Source organism: Salvelinus fontinalis, chromosome 39, assembly GCF_029448725.1.
Source record: "Salvelinus fontinalis isolate EN_2023a chromosome 39, ASM2944872v1, whole genome shotgun sequence".
NCBI lineage: Eukaryota > Metazoa > Chordata > Actinopteri > Salmoniformes > Salmonidae > Salvelinus > Salvelinus fontinalis.
Window position 1 is genome coordinate 11,786,554 of NC_074703.1, and position 27,282 is coordinate 11,813,835.

Below are 27,282 nucleotides of genomic sequence, written 5' to 3' on the forward strand. Positions count from 1 at the left end.
CTTCACTCTGACCATCAGTGGAGTCCAGGCTGAAGATGCAGGAGATTACTACTGTCAGAGTTTCCACAGTGGTAATGTGTTCACACAGTGATACAGAGCCGTACAAAAACCTCCCTCAGTCAGACTGCACAGTGACTGTACTGCTACAGCTGGGACCTACTGCAGGTACTGAGGGGAGGAGATGATCCAGTACAATGACACAGTGTGTAGGAGAGCTGAACAACAATAGAGTAAAACCAGAGCTGTGTCTAGAAGACCTTACATCATAACTGATCACTAAATGTTTCTCCTGACCATTTACTACATGTTACCTCTGTGGAGTAACTCAAGGAAAACCATCAACCAATATGAATTAGAGATGTGCAATGATCAAAACCCTAAAGATGACCTGTGTTTTGAATAGCTAGAATTTAAACATGATTAAAACACATAATAAAGCCCCTAAACATTACCCATACATCCTCCCTCACACCACTGTGGTAGTTCCAGAGAGCAGCAGGTGAACCAGGAGACATCAGAGCTCTAGAGATCTCCCTGCAGTTACTAACCCTGACCAAGACAGAAAGATACTATCTGGTCTAATAACACAGTAATAACAATATGCTCAATTGGTAGATGTTTATAATCAATATATCAGTCCCCATTCAGCACGTATATCAGAAACCAGTAACATAGTTATCATGTTTCTACGTCACACAACAGGTATTAATAAAGTCTGACTGTCCAGGAAGACAATTTACATATAAGACACTTTGCATTAGCAGCACATGCTTCAGTGGTCTGGGAGTGTTTATATCCCTGTGAGTTAACACTTCAAGACAGAGAGCTGTCCTTTATGACAACAGAACTTCAACAATGACTTTGATTATGAGATTCTTGTGGATATTGATGTTCTTAATTCAGGGTAAGACTATTGAATATCATGATCTGCAAATTATTTTTCTTATCGAAATATTAAATGTAAATTGCCTCGACAGATTGAGATTCATGAACATGTAGACAAAACAAAAACAGTTTAATGAAAAAATCTTAAATGTCTCTGTTTCAGAATCCAGAGGACAGGTCACTGTGACTCAGACTCCTACAGTGGAAACTGTTCTCCCAGGACAGACAGTCTCTCTGAACTGTAAAACCAGCAGTAATGTGTATGGTAATTGTTACAATGGTCAGTCATCGGGCCATCAGTGTCTATCCTGGTACCAACAGAAACCAGGAGAAAAACCCAAACTCATGATGCTTCCAGGGAACACACTCCATTCTGGGACTCCATCTAGATTCAGTGGCGGTGGATCTGGGAGTGACTTCACTCTGACCGTCAGTGGAGTCCAGGCTGAAGATGCAGGAGATTACTACTGTCAGAGTTACCACAGTGGTAATGTGTTCACACAGTGATACAGAGCCGTACAAAAACCTCCCTCAGTCAGACTGCACAGTGACTGTACTGATACAGCTGGGACCTACTGCAGGTGATGAGGGGGAAGAGACAGTGACATGGAACACTGATCAGTAGAGGAGGCCAACTTTGAATATGTTTACAAAGCATCATTCAGATCACATGTTCCCCATCATCATTATCTTTGTTATCAAGGTTGATACTAGTTTTATTTGTCATGGCCTGAAAGCTCACTTATAAAGTTAGATGTTTTGAAAAACATGTTTTATTTATTTTTTATTTAATTTGACTATTTTCCCAGATTAGTCTCATTGAGATTAAACATCTATTTTACAAGAGATACCTGGCCAAAATAACAGCAAAACTTTACACACAATTACAACATCAAACACAATGCACAACAGTTTGAAAACAGAAATGTACACATTGAGAAGGCAAGAATTCTTTACAGAGGTGTAGTGCATCTGGGGGTCAAAACATTGACAGCCCCCACACTTCATTGTCCACCATAGTTTTTACCCGAGCTACTCATTCAAAGAGAGGACCTCCTAGAAAGGCCAGAGAACTGGAACAAGTTTTTTTAACACAGCTCTGTAAGGGCCTTAGGTACAGTCAACAAGATAGAGTCATGTGAGCGTAGATGATATTTGTCTGGTTGACAATGGTGATACACAGTTTAAATGGGAGCTATTACCAGTCCAAATGCCAAGTAAGAAGCAAAACAATTTGGCTAAGCAATAATGCATGAGGCCATGTTTTATGACATTTTTATCATGGCTGTGATATCGTTATAGCCACGAGGCGAAGAACATGGCCTGTTTCATAACACATGGCCTCGAGTATATAAAGGGTTGTGTCACGAACGCCGTAGAGAGGAGACCAAGGCGCAGCGTGATTAATATACATCTTCCTTTTAATAAATAAGAAGACTGAACAAACTATACAAAATAACAAAACGAACGTGAACGCTAAATGACACGAGTGCAGATATGCAACATCACATAGACAATAACCCACAAAACCAAAATGGAAATGGCAACCTAAATAGGATCCCCAATCAGAGACAATGATAAACAGCTATCTCTGATTGGGAACCAATTTAGGCCACCATAGACCTACATTACCTAGACAATACCAAAACCCCATAGATATACAAAAACCCATAGACAAGACAAAAACACCCATACCACCCTCGTCACACCCTGACCTAACCAAAATAACAAAGAAAACAAAGATAACTAAGGTCAGGGCGTGACAGTACCCCCCCCCCCCCCCCGTCCGCAAACCTAAACATATATGGCAGGGTCTGGGTGGGCATCTAACCTCGGTGGCGGCTCTGGTTCTGGACGCCGCCCCCCTTCTTTACACTGAGTCCGCTTTTGTAGCACAGACCCGTGGATCATCGTCGGAGGCCCCGGGCTGGGGACCCTCGCTGCGTGGATCAACGCCGGATGTTCTGGACTGGGGACCGTTGCTGGAGACCCCGGACTGGGGACCTTCGCTGGAGACCCCGGGCTGGGGACCGTCGTTGGCAGCTCCGGACAGGAGGGCGACTCTGGCAGCTCCGGACAGGAGGGCGACTCTGGCAGCTCCGGACAGGAGGGCGACTCTGGCAGCTCCGGACAGGAGGGCGACTCTGGCAGCTCCGGACAGGAGGGCGACTCTGGCAGCTCCGGACAGGAGGGCGTCGCTGGAGGCTCCGGACTGAAGGGCGCCGCTGGAGGCTCCGGACTGACGGGCGACGCTGGAGGCTCCGTACTGGAGGGCGTCGCTGGAGGTTCCGGACTGGAGAACGTCTCTGGAGGCTCCGGACTGGAGGGTGTCGTTGGAGGCTCCGGTCTGGAGGGCGTCGCTGGAGGCTCCGTACTGGAGGGCGTCGCTGGAGGCTCCGGACTGGAGAACGTCTCTGGAGGCTCCGTACTGGCAGCCTTTGTTGGAGGCTTCATGCCATGACTCCTCACTGGAGGCTTCTTGCCATGGATCATCACTGGAGGCTTCTTGCCATGGATCATCACTGGAGGCTTTGTGCCATGGATCATCACTTGAGGCTTCTTGCCATGGATCATCACTGGAGGCTTCGTGCCATGGATCATCACTGGAGGCTTCGTGCCATGGATCATCACTGGAGGTCCCGGGCTGGGGACACGCACCTCAGGGCAAGTGCGAGGAGCAGAACAGGGCGTACTGGACCCTGGAGGCGCACTGGAGGCCTGGTGCGTGGTGCCGGAACTGGTGGTACCGGGCTGGGGACACGCACCTCAGGGCGAGTGCGGGGAGGAGGAACAGGACGTACTGGACTCTGGAGGCGCACTGGAGGCCTGGTGCGTGGTGCCGGAACTGGTGGTACCGGGCTGAGGACACGCACCTCAGGGCGAGTGCGGGGAGGAGGAACAGGATACACTGGACCGTGGAGACGCATTGGAGATCCAGAACATAGAGCTGGCTCAATATGTCCTGGCTGGATGCCCATTCTAGCCCGGCAAATGTTTGCCCCTCCTTGTGTGCCCCTCCCCAAAAAATTATTGGGGCTGCCTCTCGGGCTTCCGTGCAAGCCGTGTTTCCTCATCTCGTTGCCGTTCCTCTATTCTCCGGCACTTCTCCTCGTAGTATCGCCTTTCTGCTTTCGCTGCCTCTATCTCTTCTTCAGAAAGGCGATACTCCCCCGGCTGTGTCCAGGGTCCTGATCCATCTAATATCTCCTCCCAGGTCCATTTCCCCCATTAAGCGCTGTCCCTTTTTTTCACGCTGCTTGGTCCTTGTTTGGTGGGTTATTTTGTCACAAACGTCGTAGAGAGGAGACCAAGGCGCAGCGTGATTAATATACATCTTCCTTTTAATAAATAAGAAGACTGAACAAAATATACAAAATAACAAAACGAACGTGACCGCTAAATGACACGAGTGCAGACATGCAACATCACATAGACAATAACCCACAAAACCAAAATGGGAAATGGCAACCTAAATAGGATCCCCAATCAGAGACAACGATAAACAGCTGTCTCTGATTGGGAACCAATTTAGGCCACCATATTACCTAGACAATACCAAAACCCCATAGATATACAAAAACCCATAGACAAGACAAAAACACCCATACCACCCTCGTCACACCCTGACCTAACCAAAATAATAAAGAAAACAAAGATAACTAAGGTCAGGGCGTGACAGGTTGCCAGCATACCTTTTTTTTTTTTTTTCCCAAACCATGTATTTCTCAACAAAACGTGATGCTACATTCACTAACACTGGTTGTCAAGTGACATTTTATCACATTTTCAATGTACCACATCAAAATAAATAAAAATAATAAACCCCAATGATTTGTGCACAACCAATGTCCAAATTACTTGCAAGTTTGCTTAAACCATTGGTGCGCATTGGAGCTAAAACAATGACGACATACACAAAGTTCCAAAGTACCCCCATTTGTGGTTACTCACTACTCGTAGATATTGCCTTAGCAAAGTATAGTAGTTCCGTGCAGGTGTCCTCGATCGACAAGTGGATCTTGCTTGTGAGGACAAGATCCACAAGCAAACACAGCTACCAATGCAGCCAGTACTCCATAGCAGCAACAGACATCCCATGGAAACCCGAACTCGTCGAGCATCCACAAGCAATTCTCTCCAGGTCTCACATGATGCTAGGCTAACCTTGAGGATGTCGATTGTCCCCACAATGCGAAGGCAGCTTCAGTCTCCAATAGGTCTTAATTTTTATTTTACCTTTATTTAATTAACTAGGCAAGTCAGTTAAGAACCAAATTCTTATTTTCAGGAACAGTGGGTTAACTGCCTTGTTCAGGGGCAGAACGACAGATTTTTACCTTGTCAGCTCAGGGATTCGATCTTGCAACCTTTCGGTTACTAGTCCAGCGCTCTAACCACTAGGTTACTTGCCTCCCCATTAACAAAATAATAATACTCTTTTATAAAAATAAAATCAGGATTTCCCTTCAAAACTCTGTAGTTGTGTTTTGTTCTCTCTTTATCATCTCCTTTAGTCGTTTATCGTCACCAACACCGATCAAGTCTCTACACTACTTTCTTCCCAGGCCTCCTGTTAACCAGGTCCACTCTCCCATTGGCCACAACTTAACAAGCTACATTATTGGCCAAAACTTAACAAGATATGTGGGATCAAATTTAAAAGTTAACCAACCTATTCACTTGTACATTAATAAAGAAGCATTGCTTACAAAAAATGCATTAACGACATTACAAATCAGGAGCAATTGGAACACCTTTTAAATCAAATACCAATTAATTATAACAAATAAACTTTATACTTGTTTTTTTACAAGGGTATTAAAGATGTGTATCCCCTTTTCTGACAGCCATTCCAGAAAGCACTTCACTGCCCAGTTGGTCGGTCTTGATGTAGCTACCGTCCTAACTTCCTTTTCTATGTCGTCTATAGCAGCGCTAACGTTACTGATTTCTGCATGACTAACATTTATGGCAATTTAGCTAGCTTGCACTTAGCAAGTGCATCGGCGATGTCGTACCCACAGCAACTATTCAAATATTCCCAAACCAGAAACCGTGGATTGATGGCAGCATTCACGCGAAACTGAAAGCACGCAAACCACTGCTTTTAATCAGGACAAGTTGACCGGAAACATGACCGAATACAAACAGTGTAGCTATTCCCGCCGCAAGGCAATCAAACAAGCTAGGCGTCAGTATAGAGACAAAGTAGAGTCGCAATTCAACGGCTCAGACACAAGAGGTATGTGGCAGGGTCTACAGTCAATCACGGACCATAAAAAGAAAACCAGCCCCGTTGCAGACCAGGATGTCTTGCTCCCAGACAGACTAAACAACTTCTTTGCTCGCTTTGAGGACAATACAGTGCCACTGACACGGCCCGCTACCAAAACCTGCGGACTCTCCTTCACTGCAGCCGACGTGAGTAAAACATTTAAACGTGTTAACCCTCGCAAGGCTGCAGGCCCAGACGGCATCCCCAGCCGCGTCCTCAGAGCATGCGCAGACCAGCTGGCTGGTGTGTTTACGGACATATTCCATCAATCCTTATCTCAGTCTGCTATTCCCACATGCTTCAAGAGAGCCACCATTGTTCCTGTTCCCGAGAAAGCTAAGGTAACTGAGCTAAACGACTACCGCCCTATAGCACTCACTTCCGTCATCATGAAGTGCATTGAGAGACTAGTCAAGGACCATATCACCTCCACCCTACCTGACACCCTAGACCCACTCCAATTTGCTTACCGCCCCAATAGGTCCACAGACGATGCAATCGCAACCACACTGCACACTGCCCTAACCCATCTGGACAAGAGGACTACCTATGTGAGAATGCTGTCCATCGACTACAGCTCAGCATTTAACACCATAGTACCCTCCAAACTCGTCATTAAGCCTGGGTCTCGACCCTGCCCTGTGCAACTGGGTACTGGACTTCCTGACGGGCCGCCCCCAGGTGATGAGGGTAGGTAACAACATCTCCACCCCGCTGATCCTCAACACTGGGGCCCCACACGGGTGCGTTCTGAGCCCTCTCCTGTACTGACTGTACACCCACGACTGCGTGGCCATGCACGCCTCCAACTCAATCATCAAGTTTGCAGACGACACTACAGTGGTAGGCTTGATTACCAACAATGACGAGACAGCCTACAGGGAGGAGGTGAGGGCCCTCGGAGTGTGGTGTCATAAAAATAACCTCACACTCAACGTCAACAAAACAAAGGAGATGATCGTGACTTCAGGAAACAGCAGAGGGAGCACCCCCCTATCCAAATTGACGGGACAGTAGTGGAGAGGGTAGTACGTTTTAAGTTCCTCGGCGTACACATCACAGACAAACTGAACTTTTACAGATGCACAATCGAGTGCATCCTGTCGGGCTGTATCACCGCCTGGTAAGGCAACTGCTCCGCCCACAACCATAAGGCTCTCCAGAGGGTAGTGAGGTCTGCACAACACATCACCGGGGGCAAACTACCTGCCCTCCAGGACACCTACACCACCCGATGTCACAGGAAGGCCATAAAGATCTTCAAGGACAACAACCACCCGAGCCACTGCCTGTTCACCCCGCTATCATCCAAAAGGCGAGGTCAGTACAGGTGCATCAAAGCAGGGACCGAGAGACAGCTTCTATCTCAAGGCCATCAGACTGTTAAACAGCCACCACTAACATTGAGTGGCTGCTGCCAACATACTGACTCAACTCCAGCCACTTTAATAATGTAAAAATGGATGAAAAATGTATCACTAGCCACTTTAAACAATGCCAGTTCAATTAATGTTTACATACCCTACATTACTCATCTCATATGTATATACTGTACTCAATACCATCTACTGCATCTTGCCTATGCCGTTCTGTACCATCACTCATTGTAACGGCTGTCGTCTTCCTCCTCCTCGGACGAGGAGAGGCGAGAAGGATCAGACCAATATGCGGAGTGATTTGCGTTCATGATGATTTATTATAACGAAACAATCCAGAACACTTACAAATACAAAAACAACAAACGTGACAAAACCGAAAACAGTCCCGTGTGGCACGAACACTAACACGAGATACAACCACCCACCAACACACACGTGAACCCCGGCTGCCTAAGTATGATTCTCAATCAGGGACAACGATTTACAGCTGCCTCTGATTGAGAATCATACCCGGCCGAACACAAACAACCCGACATAGAAAAATAACACATAGACAACCCACCCCAACTCACGCCCTGACCAACTAAATACATACAAGAAAAAGGAAAAACAGGTCAGGAACGTGACATAACCCCCCCCCCTTAAGGTGCGAACTCCGGGCGCACCAGCATAAAGTCTAGGGGAGGGTCTGGGTGGGCGTCTGTCCACGGTGGCGGCTCTGGCGCTGGTCGTGGTCCCCACCCCACCATAGTCAAACCCCGCTTCCTTGGCCTCCTCCCACTGGCCACCCTCCCAATCAACCCCACTAGATTAAGGGGCAGCACCGGACTGAGGGGCAACACCGGACTGAGGGGCAACACCGGACTGAGGGGCAACACCGGACTGAGGGGCAACACCGGACTGAGGGGCGGATCCTGGCTGGCTGGCTCTGGCGGATCCTGGCTGACTGGCTCTGGCGGATCCTGGCTGGCTGGCTCTGGCGGATCCTGGCTGGACGGCTCTGGCGGATCCTGGCTGGACGGCTCTGGCGGATCCTGGCTGGACGGCTCTGGCGGGTCCTGGCTGGATGGCTCTGGCGGGTCCTGGCTGGACGGCTCTGGCTGGTCCTGGCTGGACGGCTCTGGCTGGTCCTGGCTGGACGGCTCTGGCTGGTCCTGGCTGGACGGCTCTGGCTGGTCCTGGCTGGACGGCTCTGGCTGGTCCTGGCTGGCGGAAGGCTCTGGCTGGTCCTGGCTGGCGGAAGGCTCTGGCTGATCCTGTCTGGCGGAAGGCTCTGGCTGATCCTGTCTGGCGGAAGGCTCTGGCTGATCCTGTCTGGCGGAAGGCTCTGGCTGATCCTGTCTGGCGGAAGGCTCTGGCTGATCCTGTCTGGCGGAAGGCTCTAGCGGCTCCTGTCTGGCGGAGGGCTCTAGCGGCTCCTGTCTGGCGGAAGGCTCTAGCGGCTCCTGTCTGGCGGACGGCTCTAGCGGCTCCTGTCTGGCGGACGGCTCTGAAGGCTCAGGACAGACGGGCGGCTTTGAAGACTCAGTACAGACGGGCGGCTTTGAAGACTCAGTACAGACGGGCGGCTTTGAAGGCTCGGGACAGACAGACAGCGCTGGGCAGGCAGGCAGCTCAGACAGCGCTGGGCAGGCAGACAGTTCAGACAGCGCTGGGCAGGCAGACAGCTCAGACAGCGCTGGGCAGGCAGGCAGTTTAGACAGCGCTGCGCAGGCAGGCAGCTCAGACACTGGCTGCGCTGGAGAGGAGGAAGGCTCTGACAGCTCTGACATAGACAACCCACCCCAACTCACGCCCTGACCAACTAAATACATACAAGAAAAAGGAAAAACAGGTCAGGAACGTGACACTCATTCATATATTTGTATGTACATATTCTTATTCATTCTTTGCACTTGTGTGTATATATAGTTGTTGTGAAATTGTTAGGTTAGATTACTCGTTGGTTATTACTGCATTGTCGGAACTAGAAGCACAAGCATTTCGTTACACTCGCATTAACATCTGCCAACCATGTGTATGTGACAAATAAAATTTGATTTGAATTGATTATAGCTAATTTGTCCCATTTAGCTAGCTTGATGTTGCTAACTAATTTGTCATGGGATATAACGTTAAACATTGAGTTGTTATTTTACCTGAAATGCACAAGGTCCTCTACTCTGCCAATTAATCCACAAATAAAACGGTCAACCGAATCGTTTCTAGTCATCTCTCCTCCTTCCAGGATTTTTCTTCTCTTGACTTTATATTGCGATTGGCAACTTTCATAAATTAGGTGCATTACCACCACTGACCTAGTTCGTCTTTCAATCATCCACGTAGGTATAACCAATGAGGAGATGACACGTGGGTACCTGCTTCTATAAACCAATGAGGAGATGGGAGAGGCAGGACTTGCAGCGCAATCTGCATCAGAAATAGAACCGACTTCTATTTTAGCCCTTGGCAACGCAGACGCCCGTTAGCACGCGCGAGCAGTTTAAGTGTAATAATTAATCCAACTGCACTGTCAGATTTACAGTAGCTATTACAGCGAAAACATGCCATGCGATTGTTTGAGGACGGCGCCCCACATCAAAATATTTTTCCACCGGCACAGGTTTCATACATTCACAAATAACGATTAAATATTCACTTACTTTTTGAAAATCTTCCTCTGATTTGTCATCCAAAGGGTCCCAGCTATAACATGTAGTGTCATTTTTTTAGATAAAATCCTTCTTTATATCCCAGAAAGTCTGGCACCATAGATTTGAGTAATCCACTCGTTCAACATGCAGAGAAAGGAATCTGAAAATCTACCCCTAAACTTTGTTTCAACAAGTCAAAATACGTTTCTAATACTTCTCAGATACCCTAAAATGTAATCAAACTATAACATTTTCTACGGAAAGAAGCATGTTCAATAGTGTCATCATGCGTGTGCAAACACAAATTTCCAAGACTGTGTCCTTCTGCTAAAACTGATATTTCTTATTCGTTTTTGAAGTTACAAGCCTGACACCTTGAACATGGACTGCTGACACCCTGTGGAAGCCATAGGAATTGCATCCAGGAAGCTAATTTTCAATATGACCTTTCTCTTGCCTTTCTAAGACGATGGTCTCTCTCAAAAAAAGAAAAAACTTTTTTTTCTTTGGATATTCTCCTACCATATCTATTGTGCTATGTTCTCCTACATTATTTTAACATTTCTACTATTTCTACTAGACCTGGAGAGATCCTCAGACCCCTTGTGAGACCATATGCTGACACATGCACATTTGTGGCCTGCTGGAGGTCATTTTGCAGGGCTCTGGCAGTGCTCCTCCTTGCACAAAGGCGGAGGTAGCGGTCCTGCTGCTGGGTTGTTGCCCTCCTACGGCCTCCTCCACGTCTCCTGATGTACTGGCCTGTCTCCTGGTAGCGCCTCCATGCTCTGGACACTACGCTGACAGACACAGCAAACCTTCTTGCCACAGCTCGCATTGATGTGCCATCCTGGATGAGCTGCACTACCTGAGCCAATTGTGTGGGTTGTAGACTCCGTCTCATGCTACCACTAGAGTGAAAGCACCGCCAGCATTCAAAAGTGACCAAAACATCAGCCAGGAAGCATAGGAACTGAGAAGTGGTCTGTGGTCACCACCTGCATAACCACTCCTTTATTGGGGGTGTCTTGCTAATTGCCTATAATTTCCACCTTTTGTCTATTCCATTTGCACAACAGCATGTGAAATTTATTGTCAATCAGTGTTGCTTCCTAAGTGCACAGTTTGATTTCACAGAAGTGTGATTGACTTGGAGTTACATTGTGTTGTTTAAGTGTTCCCTTTATTTTTTTGAGCAGTGTACTTATTTTTCTGTGAATTGCTGAAATGCAAAAACTTGACTACCATTTTCAAGTCAATTTGCAAAATTTCTGAATCCCCATTTGATGGCATTTGTGTCCGTAATGGGGCCAGAATCTAAATTGATTTGTTGGGGCAGAGAGGTGGAAGTGCAACCTTTCAGAGATTTGACAGTTTTCCAAAATGTAGCCAGATTCCCCTTACAATCAGAAAGAGTGATTACATAATAATCAGATATAGCCTTTCTGACTAGTCTTACACATTCACCGCCTGGTATGGCAACTGCTCAACATCTGACCGTAAGGTGCAACAGAGGGTAATGAGTACGGCCCAGTAAATCACTGGGGCCGATCTTCCTGCCATCCAGGACCTCTATACCAGGCGGTGTCAGAGGAAGGACCAACAAATTGTCAAAGTCTCCAGTCACCCAGGTCATAGACTGTTCTCTCTGCTACCGAACAGCAAGCGGTACCGGATCACCAAGTCTAGGTCCAAAAGACTCATTAACAGCTCCTACCCCAAGCTATCAAGAGACCGCTGAACATTTATTTAATTTCACCTTTATTTTCCCAGGTTAGTCTCACTGAGATTAAACATCTATTTTACCCTCCCCCTCCCCCCCTTTGTTTTTACACCGCTGCTACTTGCTATTCATTATCTATGCATAGTCACTTTACCCATACCTACATGTAGAAATTACCTCAACTAAGCTGTATCCCCACACATTGACTCGGTACCGGTACTCCATGCATATAGCCTCGTTATTGTTATGTAATTTTATTGTTACTTTTTATTTTATTTTTTACTTTAGTTATTTAGTAAATATTTTCTTAACTCTATTCCTTGAACTGCATTGTTTTTACGGTTAGGTCTACACCTGTTGTAGTCGGCGCATGTGACAAATACAATTTGATTTAATTCCCCAGTTGCCTAAAATATTGCCAATCTGGGCCTAAGCCCGTGTTCCTGGAGTTGACCCAAGCAACATTTCTGTTACAAATTACTTCGAATAATTCCGGAGTGATCCAGGCATTCGATCTACCTTTAACTCTCAGAGTTTTGAAGGGGGCATGGTTATCTACATATTGAGGACATTTACAAAAAACCTTAAAGCTAAATCGGGATCAGGGGTAGCTGAGATACATTCAATGTCACTAAAATAAAGATCATGTAAAAAGTCACTAAAGTTTTTAAAGTTCCTCTTAGTGATGACACAAGGCTGATATTTATGTATTCTCACTTGTCTGATGCAGACAACTGGGCAATGCTCAGAAAAATCCAGTGGGAAAACTCCACTAGCAACATGTTTAAGTGGAGTATTCGTCAAGATAAGATCAATCAGGGTAGATTTTGATGGCTCTTTAGGATTGGGCCGTGTAGGGTAAGTTATGAGCTGAGACAGGTTTAGCTCAGAGCAAAAATCGTTCAGCATATCTGACACTGGTGTCCTCCAATCAATATTAAAATCGCCCAAAATTAATATTTCAGATTTACCATACCTAGATAGCAATTCAGATAAATTATTGATGGCATTTCTGTTATGTGTCCCTCCCTGAATCCACCATAGAGGTTAAAACCAGTCAATTCCCTCACACTGGCCCAGTCAAGGGTATTTCCGGCAGTGAAGCTGGTAAACTGGTAGCTGTGGGAGTGAATCTGAGAAAACTCATAGACAGGGCTGGGTGGTTCTGCTTGTCCCAGAATAGAGCAGCAATGTCACCAGATGTTCAATCTGTCACCAGGGAGTTGGAGGTAGAGAAGACCAGGGGAAATATAATGAAGAAGTGTAGATTACACATAGTTGAAAACCATTGCTAAAACATCTCATTTAATAAAATCAAATAGAGGAATTAAACATTGTAAATATCTATGTTATGGAAAGTAACTGTTTAACAGTGTGAGTTCTGAGAGCAGATCTTAGAGGTTTATTATCAAATATCACTAATTATCATCACTGGTATTGATGCTACAGTATAACTGGATCATTCAGTTGTAGAAATTAATGCAGAATATTTGTTGGATCAGATGCCCTTTTAATTATTTTTTGAAAACATGAGAGTAGCTATATGCTGCAATGCTAAATTATGAAAGAAGCTGATTAATATAAATAATTATGACATGTTCTGCCTATTCATGTGATAGTGATCACTAGAATCATGATTAAATCAACTACACTACGTAACCAAAAGTATGTGGACATCTGCTCGTCGAACGTCTCATTCCAAAATCATGGGCATTAATATGGAGTTGTTTCACCCTTTGCTGCTATAACAGCCTCCACCCTTCTGGGAAGGCTTTCCACTAGATGTTGGAACATTGCTTTGGGGACTTGCTTCCATTCAGCCACAAGAGCATTAGTGAGGTCGGGCACGGATGTTGGGCGATTAGGACTGGCTCACAGTCGTTGTTCCAATTCATCCCAAAGCTGTTCGATAGGGTTGAGGTGAGGGCTCTGTGCAGGCCAGTCAAGTTCTTCCACACCGATCTCGACAAGCCATTTCTGTATGAACCTCGCTTTGTGCACGGGGACATTGTTATGCTGAAACAGGAAAGGGCCTTCTTCAAACTGTTGCCACAAATTTGGATGCACAGAATTGTCTAGAATGTCATTGCATGCTGTAGCATTAAGATTTCCCTTCACTGGAACCAAGGGGCCTAACAATGCTAAATTATGAAAGAAGCTGACTGATATAAATTAGTATGAAATATGCTGCCTATTCATGAGATGGTGATCACTGGAATCAATATTAAATGAACTCTTCTGGTTATTTTCCTGATCAAAACAAGATGTATTTCAACTCAGAGGCAAGAAGACCTGGACAACTTAATCTCAAAATAGTTAATTTAACACACAGCACTACAGATATTATTCACTATTATACTGTAACATTCAGCTCTAAATCAAATCAAATCAAATGTATTTATATAGCCCTTCTTAGATCAGCTGATATCTCAAAGCGCTGTACAGAAACCCAGCCTAATACCCCAAACAGCAAGCAATGCAGGTGTAGAAGCACGGTGGATAGGAAAAACTCCCTAGAAAGGCCAAAACCTAGGAAGAAACCTAGAGAGGAACCAGGCGGGGTGGCCAGTCCTCTTCTGGCTGTGCCGGATGGAGATTATCACAGAACATGGCCAAGATGTTCAAATGTTCATAAATGACCAGCATGGTCATATAATAATAATCACAGTAGTTGTCAAGGGTGCAACATGTCAACACCTCAGGAGTAAATGTCAGTTAGCTTTTCATAGCCGATCATTGAGAGTATCTCTACCACTCCTGCTGTCTCTAGAGAGTTGAAAACAGCAGGTCTGGGACAGGTAGCACGTCCGGTGAAAAGGTCAGGGTTCCATAGCCACAGGCAGAACAGTTGAAACTGGAGCAGCAGCACGGCCATGTGGACTGGGGACAGCAAGGAGTCATCATGCCAGGTAGTCCTGAGGCATGGTCCTAGGGCTCAGGTCCTCTGAGAGAGCGAAAGAAAGAAAGAGAGAAAGAGAGAATATAGAGAGAGCATACTTAAATTCACACAGGACACCGGATAAGACAGGAGAAATACTCCGGATATAACAGACTGACCCTAGCCCCCCAACACATAAACTACTGCAGCATAAATACTGGAGGCTGAGACAGGAGGGGTCAGGAGACACTGTGGCTCCATCCGATGATACCCCCAGACAGGGCCAAACAGGCAGGATATACCCCCACCCACTTTGCCAAAGCACAGGCCCCACACCACTAGAAGGATAATTCCAACCACCAACTTACCATCCTGAGACAAGGCCGAGTATAGCCCACAAAGATCTCCGCCACGGCACAACCCAGGGGGGCGCCAACCCAGACAGGAAGACCACGTCAGTGACTCAACCCACTCAAGTGACGCACCCCTCGTAGGGACGGCATGGAAGAGCACCAGTAATCCAGTGACTCAGCCCCTGTAATAGGGTTAGAGGCAGAGAATCCCAGTGGAGAGAGGGGAACCGGCCAGGCAGAGACAGCAGGGCGGTTCGTCGCTCCAGAGCCTTTCCGTTCACCTTCACACCCCTGGGCCAGACTACACTCAATCATAGGACCTACTGAAGAGATGAGTCTTCAATAAAAACTTAAAGGTTGAGACCGAGTCTACGTCTCTCACATGGGTAGGCAGACCATTCCATAAAAATGGCGCTCTATAGGAGAAATAAACGCTAATGTTTCCAGAACTAGCACCATGTGGGGACTCTCAAGCCCTTTACAATGGCTTCTCCTGTCTCTAGATGCTACACTGACTTTTCCGGAAGGTGGCCGAATCACTGGTGTCGTCCTGGGCTACCCTGCAGGTGTACACCACTCCCTCTCCCTCTTCCCTCTTGCTGCTGCGGCTGTGAGACGCCACTCTTTTCCTCTGCGGTGGTCAGGACCCCCTCCATCACCTCTGCCCTGTCCACCTCCCAGATCACCAACAACCCCTGGGGGGAGTAGCTGCTCAGCAGGCAGGCCAGTGTGGCCGAGCCCCCAGAGAGCTGCTCAGAGGACGGGGGGGGGGAGCAGAGACACTGTGGACCTGACAGAAGGACCAGCTGGAGGAGAGGAGAGGAGAGAGGAGGTTCAGCTACTACTACTAATGTATAATGGGAGAGGCCGTACAAAAACGTCCCTCAGTCAGACTGCACAGTGACTGTACTGCTACAGCTGGGACCGACTGCAGGTGCTGAGGGGAGGAGATGATCCAGTACAGTGACACAGTGTGTAGGAGAGCTGAACAACAATAGAGTCAAACTAGAGCTGTGTCTAGAAGACCTTAGATCATAACTGATCACTAAATGTTTCTCCTGACCATTAACTACATGTTAACTCTGTTGAGTAACTCAAGGAAAACCATCAACCAATATGAATATAGATGATGTGCAATGATCCAAACCCCTAAAGATGACCTGCTTTTTAAACAGCTAGAATTTAATCAACATGATTCAAGCACATACAATAAAGCCACCAAACATTACCCATACATCCTCCCTCACACCACTGTGGTAGTTCCAGAGAGCAGCAGGTGAAGCAGGAGACTGGAGACGTCAGAGCTCTGGAGCTCTCCACTTTAGATCAGTCAGCAGCATCACAGTCCACACACAGACTGCAGTTACTAACCCTGGCCACTGGAGGGAGACAGAAAGCAGATACTGTCTGGTCTAATAAACACAGTAATAACAATATGCTCCATTTGTAGATGTCTACAATCAATATATCAGTCCTCATTCAGCACTTATAACAGAAACCATGTCAGTGATTACATAGCTATCATGTTTCTACATCACATCACACAACATTTATTACTAAAATCTGACTGTCCAGGAAGACTATTTAAGTGATAAAGCCAGAGGAGGTGTTGTATATGGCCAATATACCATGGCTAAAGGCTGTTCTTAAGCATGACTCAACGCGGAGTGTCTGGACACAGCCCTTAGCCTGGTATATTTGACATATATCACAAACCACTGAGGTGCTTTGTTTCTGTTATAAACTGGTTACCAAAATAATTAGAGCAGTAAAAATAAAAGTTATTTTCATACCCATGGTATACGGTCTCATAGACCACGGCTGTCAGCCAATCAGCGTTCAGGGCTCGAACCCCCAGGTTTATAATTACATATAAGACACTTTGATTTGAGATAACTTAACATGATTATAACCCACTTAAACGATCTAAGGTTCTGTCAGGTTAAACTCTCTCCTGCCACGCCCGGCTAGAACCTTCCAGAACCTTCCCAGCCTATGATTGAGCCCAGATGAGGCTTGTTTACCAATCAAGGCCATGACTGGCTGGACAATCATCCTCAACCATTAAAATGCTGCTGTTCACACAGATCACTTCAACTACAGTATCCATGTGGCACCAAAAAGTATGTTTGCATAGTAAGGACACTTTGCATAGACAGCAAATGCTTCAGTGCTCTGGGAGTGTTTATAGTCCTGTGAGTTTAACACTTCATAACTGAGAGCTGTCCTTCATGACAACAGAACCCACAACAACCATGACTTTTATCACCATTTTCATCTGGATATTTGCCTTCTGTCTCCAAGGTAATGCATTTTACAGAAAATTACCTGGACAATTGCAATGATATAACCTCATTATAGTTTTATTGAATATGCTATATTGACAAATGAATGAACAATGTAGTGCTAACTCTACACAACACCTCTGTTTCAGAGTCAAGAAGCCAGTACACTGTGACTCAGACTCCTGCAGTGGAAACTGTTTCAGTGGGTCATTCAGTCAGTCTCAACTGTAAGACCAGCAGTAATGTGTACAGTGACTTCTTTGGACAGAGGATGGCCTGGTATCAACAGAAACCTGGAGGAGCTCCTAAACTCCTAATATACTTAGCTAAAACCCTTCAGTCTGGGACTCCATCTAGATTCAGTGGCAGTGGATCTGGGAGTGACTTCACTCTGACCATCAGTGCAGTTCAGGCTGAAGATGCAGGAGATTACTACTGTCAGAGTGAACACAGTGGTGGAGTGTTCACACAGTGATACAGAGCCGTACAAAAACCTCCCTCAGTCAGACTGCACAGTGACTGTACTGCTACAGCTGGGACCTACTGCAGGTGGTGAGGGGGCAGAGGCAGTGAAATGGAACAATGGTCACGAGAGGAGGTCAACTGTGACATGTGACAATATTAGAAAGCAATCATTCAGATCACATGACCATCCTCATCATCATCATCATGGTTGTGACTTATAGTTTTGTCATGGCCTTTAAGTGTATATAAAAGTTATTTGATGTTTTGAAACACAATACTTGTCCATATGCAAAGCAAGATCTACAGAAGTAAAACAAAAGGTGTTATGACCTCAACATTACTTCAAAGTTACAATCACTTCAGCCCCCAAAACAAGTCGTCATATGAACCTCAACCAAATGTCTGATTTAAATTGATATGATCTTCTAGCATTATATTAACTATTTTAATGAGCAGGTTACTGACTGTTAGATCTGTGAATGAGACATGATGCTGGACTCAAACATCAGACACATTTACACTACATACAGTATCTAAACTCAGCAAAAAAATTAACTTCCTCTTACTGTCAAATGCATTTATTTTCAGCAAACATACGTGTAAATATTTGTATGAACATAACAAGATTCAACAACAGACATAAACTGAGCAAGCTCCACAGACATGTGACTAACAGATATTGAATAATGTGTCCCTGAACAAAGGGGGGTCAAAATCAAAAGTAACAGTCAGTATCTGGTGTGGCCACCAGCTGCATTAAGTACTGCAGTGCATCTCCTCCTCATGGACTGCACCAGATTTGCTGTGAGATGTTACCCCACTCTTCCACCAAGGCACCTGCAAGTTCCCGGACATTTCTGGGGGGAATGGCCCTAGCCCTCACCCTCCGATCCAACAGATCCCAGACGTGCTCAATGGGATTGAGATCCGGGATGTGATACTATTAATGTTATGTGGACAACTTTTAAAACAAATGTAGCTTAATGCAGGTGTGATCATCACATTGGTAAGAGTCCAAGATATAAATAAAATATTCAATAGCATTACCTTACTGTCTTTAAAAGTCTAGAAGTCAGCTGGGTCAAAAACTGAACAAGGGCTACGGTCTATTACATGTTGCTAGACCTCACCTGTTAATCTGCGAAAATTTTATTATTATCTTGTGTTAGGGAGGGAAAGTTATGCTTACATGGAGAAAATCGGACGTCTCTAAAACGAAAATGGATGGCCCTCACTGAACGCTTGAAAATGATACAAGTGACCCTCCCCTTTACCCACAATAATAATTAAAACATAAAATGGATAGCAGGGAACACGCCTACCGTTTACCCTAATTTCTTGAACAGACCAGAGCTTTGATATGCAGTTTTATAAAGTGCTCTTCGCCCTGTAAGCATCAGGCCTCCATGGCAACACTGGAATGTTGATAACGCACAGGGCTGAAGGCCAGAACGTTGTGGACAAGAGTAGGGGTGGAAAGATCTCCTTTATAATAAAAGCATTGCATGGTATTTGCAGGACATTTTATAAAAATTCTACATCATTTTACATATTAGCAGAATGTTTTTTTAATACCATACAAATTACCGAAATTGCAGGCTAAGAATGGACAGAGAGATATTCTTACGTGTGCATCTTATCATGTTTCTCTAATGCCAAATCACATCTTGTTTGCAACAAAACTGTCCCTGTAATGCAAATAATTCAATCTGAGATGTAATTAGGAATCTGAGCACGATACTTTCAAAAGTTAGCCTTTCCATCCCAGACTGAGTAGGTCTTCCGACGTAGTGAAATATAACCTTTAACCTGATGAGGACCAGAGGGCGCTGTTTTCACTTTGGGGGAAAATCGTACCCAATTTAAACGGCCTCGTACTCAATTCTTGCTCGTACAATATGCATATTATTATTACTATTGGATAGAAAACACTCTCTAGTTTCTAAAACCGTTTGAATTTTGTCTGTGGGTAAAACACAACTCATTTGGCAGCACACTTTCTGACCAGGAAGTGGAAAGTCTGAAATCGATGCTGTGTTCAAGTGTCTGCCTATAAATGGGCATGATACGTATGACTATACGTGCACGTCATACACCTTCCCCTAGATGTCAAGAGGAAGTGAGAGGAGAAAGGAGTTGATTATCTCGGTCTGAGGTTGAATAAACCCTCTTGGAACGACATGTCCCCCATTTTCTGTTCTCTGCAAGGCGCGTGGTGGGACCTGTTATTGCCTACTGGAAAGCTGTCGTTATGGGCGAATACTATCTCCGGCTTTGATTTTATTTGATACATGTCACAATATCATCGTAAAGTATGTTTTTTCAATATAGTTTTATTAGACTATTGAAATTTATTCGGGACGTTAGGCGTGTTGCGTCGTTTGCGTTTGTTCACGAAGGAGAGGTTAGCGCCGCATGGCCAGTGTGCTTGCTAATTCAAGAGGGAAAGAGGACGTTCTGAATCCAAACAACGACGGTTCTGGACAAAGGACCCCTTGTACAACATTCTGATGGAAGATCAGCAAAAGTAGGAACCATTTTGTGATGCTATTTCATATATCTGTCGAACTGTGTACTAGTAGCTTTGCGCTCAGGTTTTGGTTATTCCCTTACCATAACTAAGTCTTATGTCATAATGAAGATATTTTTAGAATTCTAACACTGCGATTGCATTAAGAACTAATGGATCTATCGTTTCCTATACAACATGTATTTTTTTGTAATGTTTATGAATAGCTATTTGGTCAGAATAGGTGAGAGTCTAATAGAAATATCCGCACATTCTGGGAAAAAGTTGCTACGTTAGCACATTGTATAACCACGGATTTCAGCTCTAAATATGCACATTTTCGAACAAAACATAAGTGTATGTATAACCTGATGTTATAGGACTGTCATCTGAGTAAGGTTTATGAAGGTTAGTGAAATTTAATATCTTTTGCTGGTTTATTTGCTAACGCTAACGTGCCTATTGCTATCGCTAACGTGCCTTGATGAATGAATGCGGTAGTGTGGTAGGCTATTGTAGTAAGCTAATATAATGCTATATTGTGTTTTCGCTGTAAAACACTTTTAAAAAATCGGAAATATTGGCTGTATTCACAAGATCTTTGTCTTTCATTTGCTATACACCATGTATTTTTCAGAAATGTTTTATGATGAGTATTTCGGTATGTCACGTTGGTGTCTGTAATTATTCTGGCTGCTTTCGGTGCAATTTCTGATTGTAGCCGCAATGTAAACTATGATTTATACCTGAAATATGCACATTTTTCGAACAAAACATAGATTTATTGTATAACATGTTATAAGACTGTCATCTGATGAAGTAGTTTCTTGGTTTCTTTGGTTTGTTCTAGGTTAGTTTGGTTGATTTTGTGCATGCTACCTGTGCTGTGAAAAATGTCTGTGCTTTTTTCTATTTGTTGGTGAGCTAACATAAATATATATTGTGTTTTCCCTGTAAAACATTTAAAAAATCGGACATGTTGGCTGGATTCACAAGATGTGTATCTTTCATTAGCTGTATTGGACTTGTTAATGTGTGAAAGTTAAATATTTCTAAAAAATATTTTTTGAATTTCGCGAGAAGGAGTAAGGGTCGGACCAAAACGCAGCGTTGTACGATGACATAATGAATTTATTAATAAAGCAAAGACGAACACACGAAGAACACTTGAATAGAAACAAAACAACAAAACGACGTAGACAGACCTGAACTTGAGAACTTACATAGACACGAAGAACGCACGAACAGGAAAGACTAGCCAAACGAACGAACAAACGAAACAGTCCCGTGTGGTGCAACAGACACAGACACAGACACAGGAACAATCACCCAACAAACAAACAGTGAGAACAGCCTACCTTAATATGGTTCTCAATCAGAGGAAACGTCTAACACCTGCCTCTAATTGAGAACCATATCAGGCAACACATTTAACCCAACATAGAAACACATAACATAGAATGCCCACCCCAACTCACGCCCTGACCAACTAAACACATACAAAAACAAGGAAAACAGGTCAGGAACGTGACAGAACCCCCCCCCCCTCAAGGTGCGAACTCCGGGCGCACCACCTAAAGTCTAGGGGAGGGTCTGGGTGGGCATCTGTCCACGGTGGCGGCTCCGGCTCCGGACGTGGTCCCCACCCCACCATAGTCAAACCCCGCTTCCGTAGCCTCCTCCAAATGGCCACCCTCCAAATTAACCCCACTGGATTAAGGGGCAGCTCCGGACTGAGGGGCAGCTCCGGACTGAGGGGCAGCTCCGGACTGAGGGGCAGCTCCGGACTGAGGGGCAGCTCCGGACTGAGGGGCAGCTCCGGACTGAGGGGCTGCTCCGGACTGAGGGGCTGCTCCGGACTGAGGGGCTGCTCCGGACTGAGGGGCTGCTCATGGCTGGCTGGCGGCTCTGGCTGCTCATGGCTGGCTGGCGGCTCTGGCTGCTCATGGATGGCTGGCGGCTCTGGCTGCTCATGGATGGCTGGCGGCTCTGGCTGCTCATGGATGGCTGGCGGCTCTGGCTGCTCCTGTCTGGCGGACGGCTCTGGCTGCTCATGGCAGACGGGCGGCTTTGAAGGCTCAGTACAGACGGGCGGCTTTGCAGGCTCAGTACAGACGGGCGGCTTTGAAGGCTCAGTACAGACGGGCAGTTCAGGCGGCGCTTGGCAGACGGACAGCTCAGACGGCGTTGGGCAGACGGGCAGACTCTGGCCGGCTGAGGCGCACTGTAGGCCTGGTGCGTGGTGCCGGAACTGGAGGTACCGGGCTAAGGACACGCACCTTCAGGCTAGTGCGGGGAGCAGCAACAGTACGCACAGGATTCTGGAGGCGCACAGGAGGCTTGGTGCGTGGTACCGGAGGTACTGGGCTGGAGACACGCACCACAGGGCTAGTGCGTGGAGGAGGAACAGGGCTCTGGAGACGCACAGGAGGCTTGGTGCGTGGTGCCGGAACTGGTGGTACCGGGCTGAAGAAACGCACCATAGGGCTAGTGCGTGGAGGAGGAACAGGGCTCTGGAGACGCACAGGAAGCCTGGTGCGTGGTGTACGCACCCTTGAGCACTGAGCCTGCCCAACCTTACCTGGTTGTATGCTCCCCGTAGCCCGACCAGTGCGGGGAGGTGGAATAACCCGCACTGGGCTATGTAGGCGAACCGGGGACACCATGCGTAAGGCTGGTGCCATGTATGCCGGCCCGAGGAGACGCACTGGAGGCCAGATGCGTTGGGCCGGCTTCATGACATCCGGCTCAATACTCAATCTAGCCCTGCCAGTGCGGGGAGGTGGAATAACCCCCACCGGGCTAAGCACACGTACAGGAGACACCGTGCGCTCTACCGCATAACACAGTGTCTGCCCGTACTCTCGCTCTCCACGGTAAGCTCGGGGAGTTGGCGCAGGTCTCCTACCTGACTTAGCCACACTCCCTTGCAGCCACCCCCCAAGAAATTTTTGGGCTTGACTCACAGGCTTCCGTGCTAGCCGCGTACCCTCATAACTCCGGTTCCTCTCTCCGGTTGCCTCTGCTCTCCTAATTGCCTCCAGCTGTTCCCATGGGAGGCGATCTTTACCAGCCAGGATCTCCTCCCATGTGTAGCAACCCTTGCCGTCCAAAACATCCTCCCATGTCCATTCCTCCTTCGTGCGCTGTTGCTTTCTCCCACGCCGCTTGGTCCTTGGTTGGTGGGTGATTCTGTAACGGCTGTCTAATTCCTCCTCCTCGGATGAGGAGAAGGAGTAAGGGTCGGACCAAAATGCAGCGTTGTACGATGACATAATGAATTTATTAATAAAGCAAAGACGAACACACGAAGAACACTTGAATAGAAACAAAACAACAAAACGACGTAGACAGACCTGAACTTGAGAACTTACATAGACACGAAGAATGCACGAACAGGAAAGACTAGCCAAACGAACGAACAAACGAAACAGTCCCGTGTGGTGCAACAGACACAGGAACAATCACCCAACAAACAAACAGTGAGAACAGCCTACCTTAATATGGTTCTCAATCAGAGGAAACGTCAAACACCTGCCTCTAATTGAGAACCATATCAGGCAACACATTTAACCCAACATAGAAACACATAACATAGAATGCCCACCCCAACTCACGCCCTGACCAACTAAACACATACAAAAACAAGGAAAACAGGTCAGGAACGTGACAAATGAAGGAAGGTTACAAGTGTTTCCCTAAAAGCTGTCTGGGTTTAAACATCGTCTAATGTACAGAATGTTCATAGTTTAATCAATTAATTGTGACAGAATTGGATTACATCCCAAGCAAAGTCAATTTCTCAGCTTGTTTCTAGCATAAAGCATCGCCGACCAAAGAGCAGTTATAGATCACTTTATAGATTGTTTCCATAGGATAACCTTTTGAAGAACCCTTTTTGGTTCTAGGTAGAACTACTTGGAACCAAAAGGGGCTATCATATGGGGACGGCAGAAGAACCCTTTTGGAAGAAAAAAAATTATAAGATTGTAGGCTATTTAAAGCGTGCATGGTGGGTCGAGGAATTGACCGACAAATCTATGGATATAGCAGCCTATAGCCTAATTTCGCTGGTCAAACGGATAGCCCTACCTCTTATTTCTTAAATAGGAAGAAATAGGCATCAACACAAAGCCCTCTTGCTGTTAGTAAAGACTAATTAAAATGAAGACATATTGAAATTAATTATGTCTACTTGAATTTGCCTACTTTCAGCACCATGAGCTGTCTGACTATTGTGCCGCGGCTGCAGCTTCAAGTTTCAGCACAATGTCAATGACTTGAATCTGGATTATTGTGAGGTCAATAACTCATATGAATAGCCTACATCATGGGCAAGAAACATATTGTTTTTAATAAAATCAAAGTTGACTTCCGGTCCTCCTTCTCATCTTTGCGCTGTCCTTCTCAAACTGAACAAAAGATAGGCTATAGGCTAGTCTGCACGCAATATAGTATTTTACTGGGTGACTTTCACTTTTACTTATTTTTTTTTTTGGATCTGCCTGGTCAGAGGCAGTAGGGATGACAAGAGATGTTCTTTGATAAGACGTCACTCTGACCAACAGTGGAGTCCAGGCTGAAGATGCAGGAGATTACTACTGTCAGAGTTACCACAACATCAATAGTAAAGATGTGTTCACACAGTGATACAGAGCCGTACTAAAACCTCCCTCAGTCAGACTGCACAGTGACTGTACTGCTACAGCTGGGACCTACTGCAGGTGCTGAGGGGGAAGAGACAATAACATGGAACACGGGTCGGTAGAGGAGGTCAACTTTGAATATGTTAAAAAGCATTATTCAGAACACGTTCTCCATCGTCATCATCATCATCATCACCATCATCATCATCATCATCACCATAACCTTCATGTTTTTTAAGATGGCGCCGATAGACTTGATCGCCGTGTTCCTGGCTCCTAAGCAACTTTGCAATATTTTGGGGTGTTGGGACAACCTGTCACATTGTCCAAGGTGTGTTTGTGTTATGATAAACAATGTGTTTTCTGTCCACATAAAGATTGTGATACAGCATTGAAAAAGACCCACCACTGACCAAATGTCTCTTTGTTTTCCAGTCCAACAGGGATGCATCCTTCAGACCATCCGGTGCATGGATATCCTGTGTGATCCGAGAGTGAGCGTCCAGTTGTGGAGACTGCAGCACATCAAGCCTGTGGACGGCCAAGTCAGTACTCATCAAATATGATACAATATTGTGTAAAACATTGAATTTATAGATATATGGAGACGTTGACTTTATGTCCCCTTTTCCCCATGTTTTGGACATGGAGCGTGACATGCGGAACATCAGGCTCACCCCACGTGATCAACACCACCCTCAGCAAGAAGATCTGCTGGAAGTGACGTACTCTCTCACTCTGGGGGTAAGACCTAATTTAAACATCACAGATATAAATTCCCACTGTGCCCATGATAAACTGCAATGTGAATTGTGTTGTACTACTGAATGAAACTGAGGACATGGACTCAGCCTTTGTAATGTAACCTATTCTAGGAGCTTATTGTTTGTGTATGATCTTCATTAATTGTTCACTTGTTTTTCAACAGCGTCAGGTACAGGCAGGGATGACTGGGGCCTTCAGCAAGTAAAACACAGGGGGTAAGAAATAATTTGAACATCACAGATAGATAATTCCCACTGTGCCCATGATAAAGTTAACTACAGTACATGCCTTTAGTTGGCTGCTTTGAGAACTTGTATGTAATATAACCTAGTTCGTGTATGAACTATGTGGAATATTTTTGGACTATTGACAGGAGGAGCAATATGAGTCTGTCAGAGGTCGTCACACTCGATGGGGATGTTGATGGAAGTTTTTTATGATCCACACAACAAAGAAGTAGGTGTCACTTCTAGTGATGTGGAGCTGACCTTGGACCTGGTGCCAGTAAGGATAGTCTTCACAGAGGCTGCAAGGCCCTCCCTACTTGATATAGAATTCCTTCAACATCACTGTCCGTCAATGGTAAGGTCCCTTGCACCATAAAGACAGTTGACCTCCACCACTGCTGTGGTGCACACCAGACCATCTGGTGAGGCACTGTTAGTTGGATTTATCTGTTAATTGAATGATTAGAATGTTCTGCCCTGAAACATATAATTGTATGGAATTGATTAGAATGTATAAAATCATAATCAATAAATGTGTAGTCCTAGTCAGAATTAGGGTAAAACAATATGCCTTTATGGTATTTTAAACACAGACTGTCTGAGCTCGGTGCCGACCTGAATAGAGATGTGGGAGAGAACGGGGAGTACGTCTCAAGGACAAGGTCTCCATAATCTCTGTCGGCTGGGTAGTGAGACAGTGTGTGCGTAGCAGGACATTGTGTGCGTATGTTTGTGTGAATGTGTGTGCGTATGGTTGCGTGAATGTGTGTGCGTGAGAAGTCAGTATAAAATGAATTGTTTTGTATTCTTGACTTTAGAACATTCCCGTGAATAAACCTTTTTGACTATTTTAGCTGGGCCTCAGTCTGTTTCATTCGACCAGGATCTTACAAATTCTAGTTTGCAGACTGAGTAATATAATTAAATTGGGTTATGTACCTTGAGAACATAATTCTCTTATCAGGCACCCAGGACCCCAGACCCCGTGACCCAAGGCCCTGACTCCTGCACACCCATCCCTGTAGCCATTTGAATGCCTTGATGCCCTCCTCTTTGTTATCTGTGACCTACTTTATAGACAACACCCCATCCAACGACTGATCTGAGGACCCATTTTAGCTGCGACGAAGTAAAGTGCTTGGCCCAAACCACTGCTCCATAATTGCTGGCCGTCAACCTCCTTCTCCTCATGGTGTGCCAGTTGGTGTTGGCGCGCTGTCCAACAGTTGCCTGCCGTATATCCTCCTGCTGCTCCATCG

At 45.6% G+C, this 27,282-nt stretch overlaps 1 protein-coding gene and 1 long non-coding RNA gene across 2 annotated transcripts; both read left to right on the plus strand.

The window, feature by feature from the left end:
• The first annotated feature begins 837 nt into the window (after positions 1-837).
• Positions 838-18,969, plus strand: LOC129838368 (uncharacterized). The gene is made up of 5 exons (XM_055905302.1): positions 838-904; positions 1,049-1,388; positions 16,387-16,531; positions 17,349-17,430; positions 17,561-18,969. The coding sequence occupies exons 1-5, from the start codon at positions 856-858 to the stop codon at positions 17,884-17,886; spliced, it is 942 nt and encodes a 313-aa protein (XP_055761277.1). The 5' UTR covers positions 838-855; the 3' UTR covers positions 17,887-18,969.
• A 5,551-nt stretch (positions 18,970-24,520) lies between these two features.
• On the plus strand, positions 24,521-26,872 carry LOC129838920 (uncharacterized). The gene is made up of 3 exons (XR_008756931.1): positions 24,521-25,775; positions 25,960-26,011; positions 26,170-26,872. It is a non-coding gene; the product is annotated as an uncharacterized LOC129838920 (long non-coding RNA).
• The last annotated feature ends 410 nt before the right edge of the window (positions 26,873-27,282 follow it).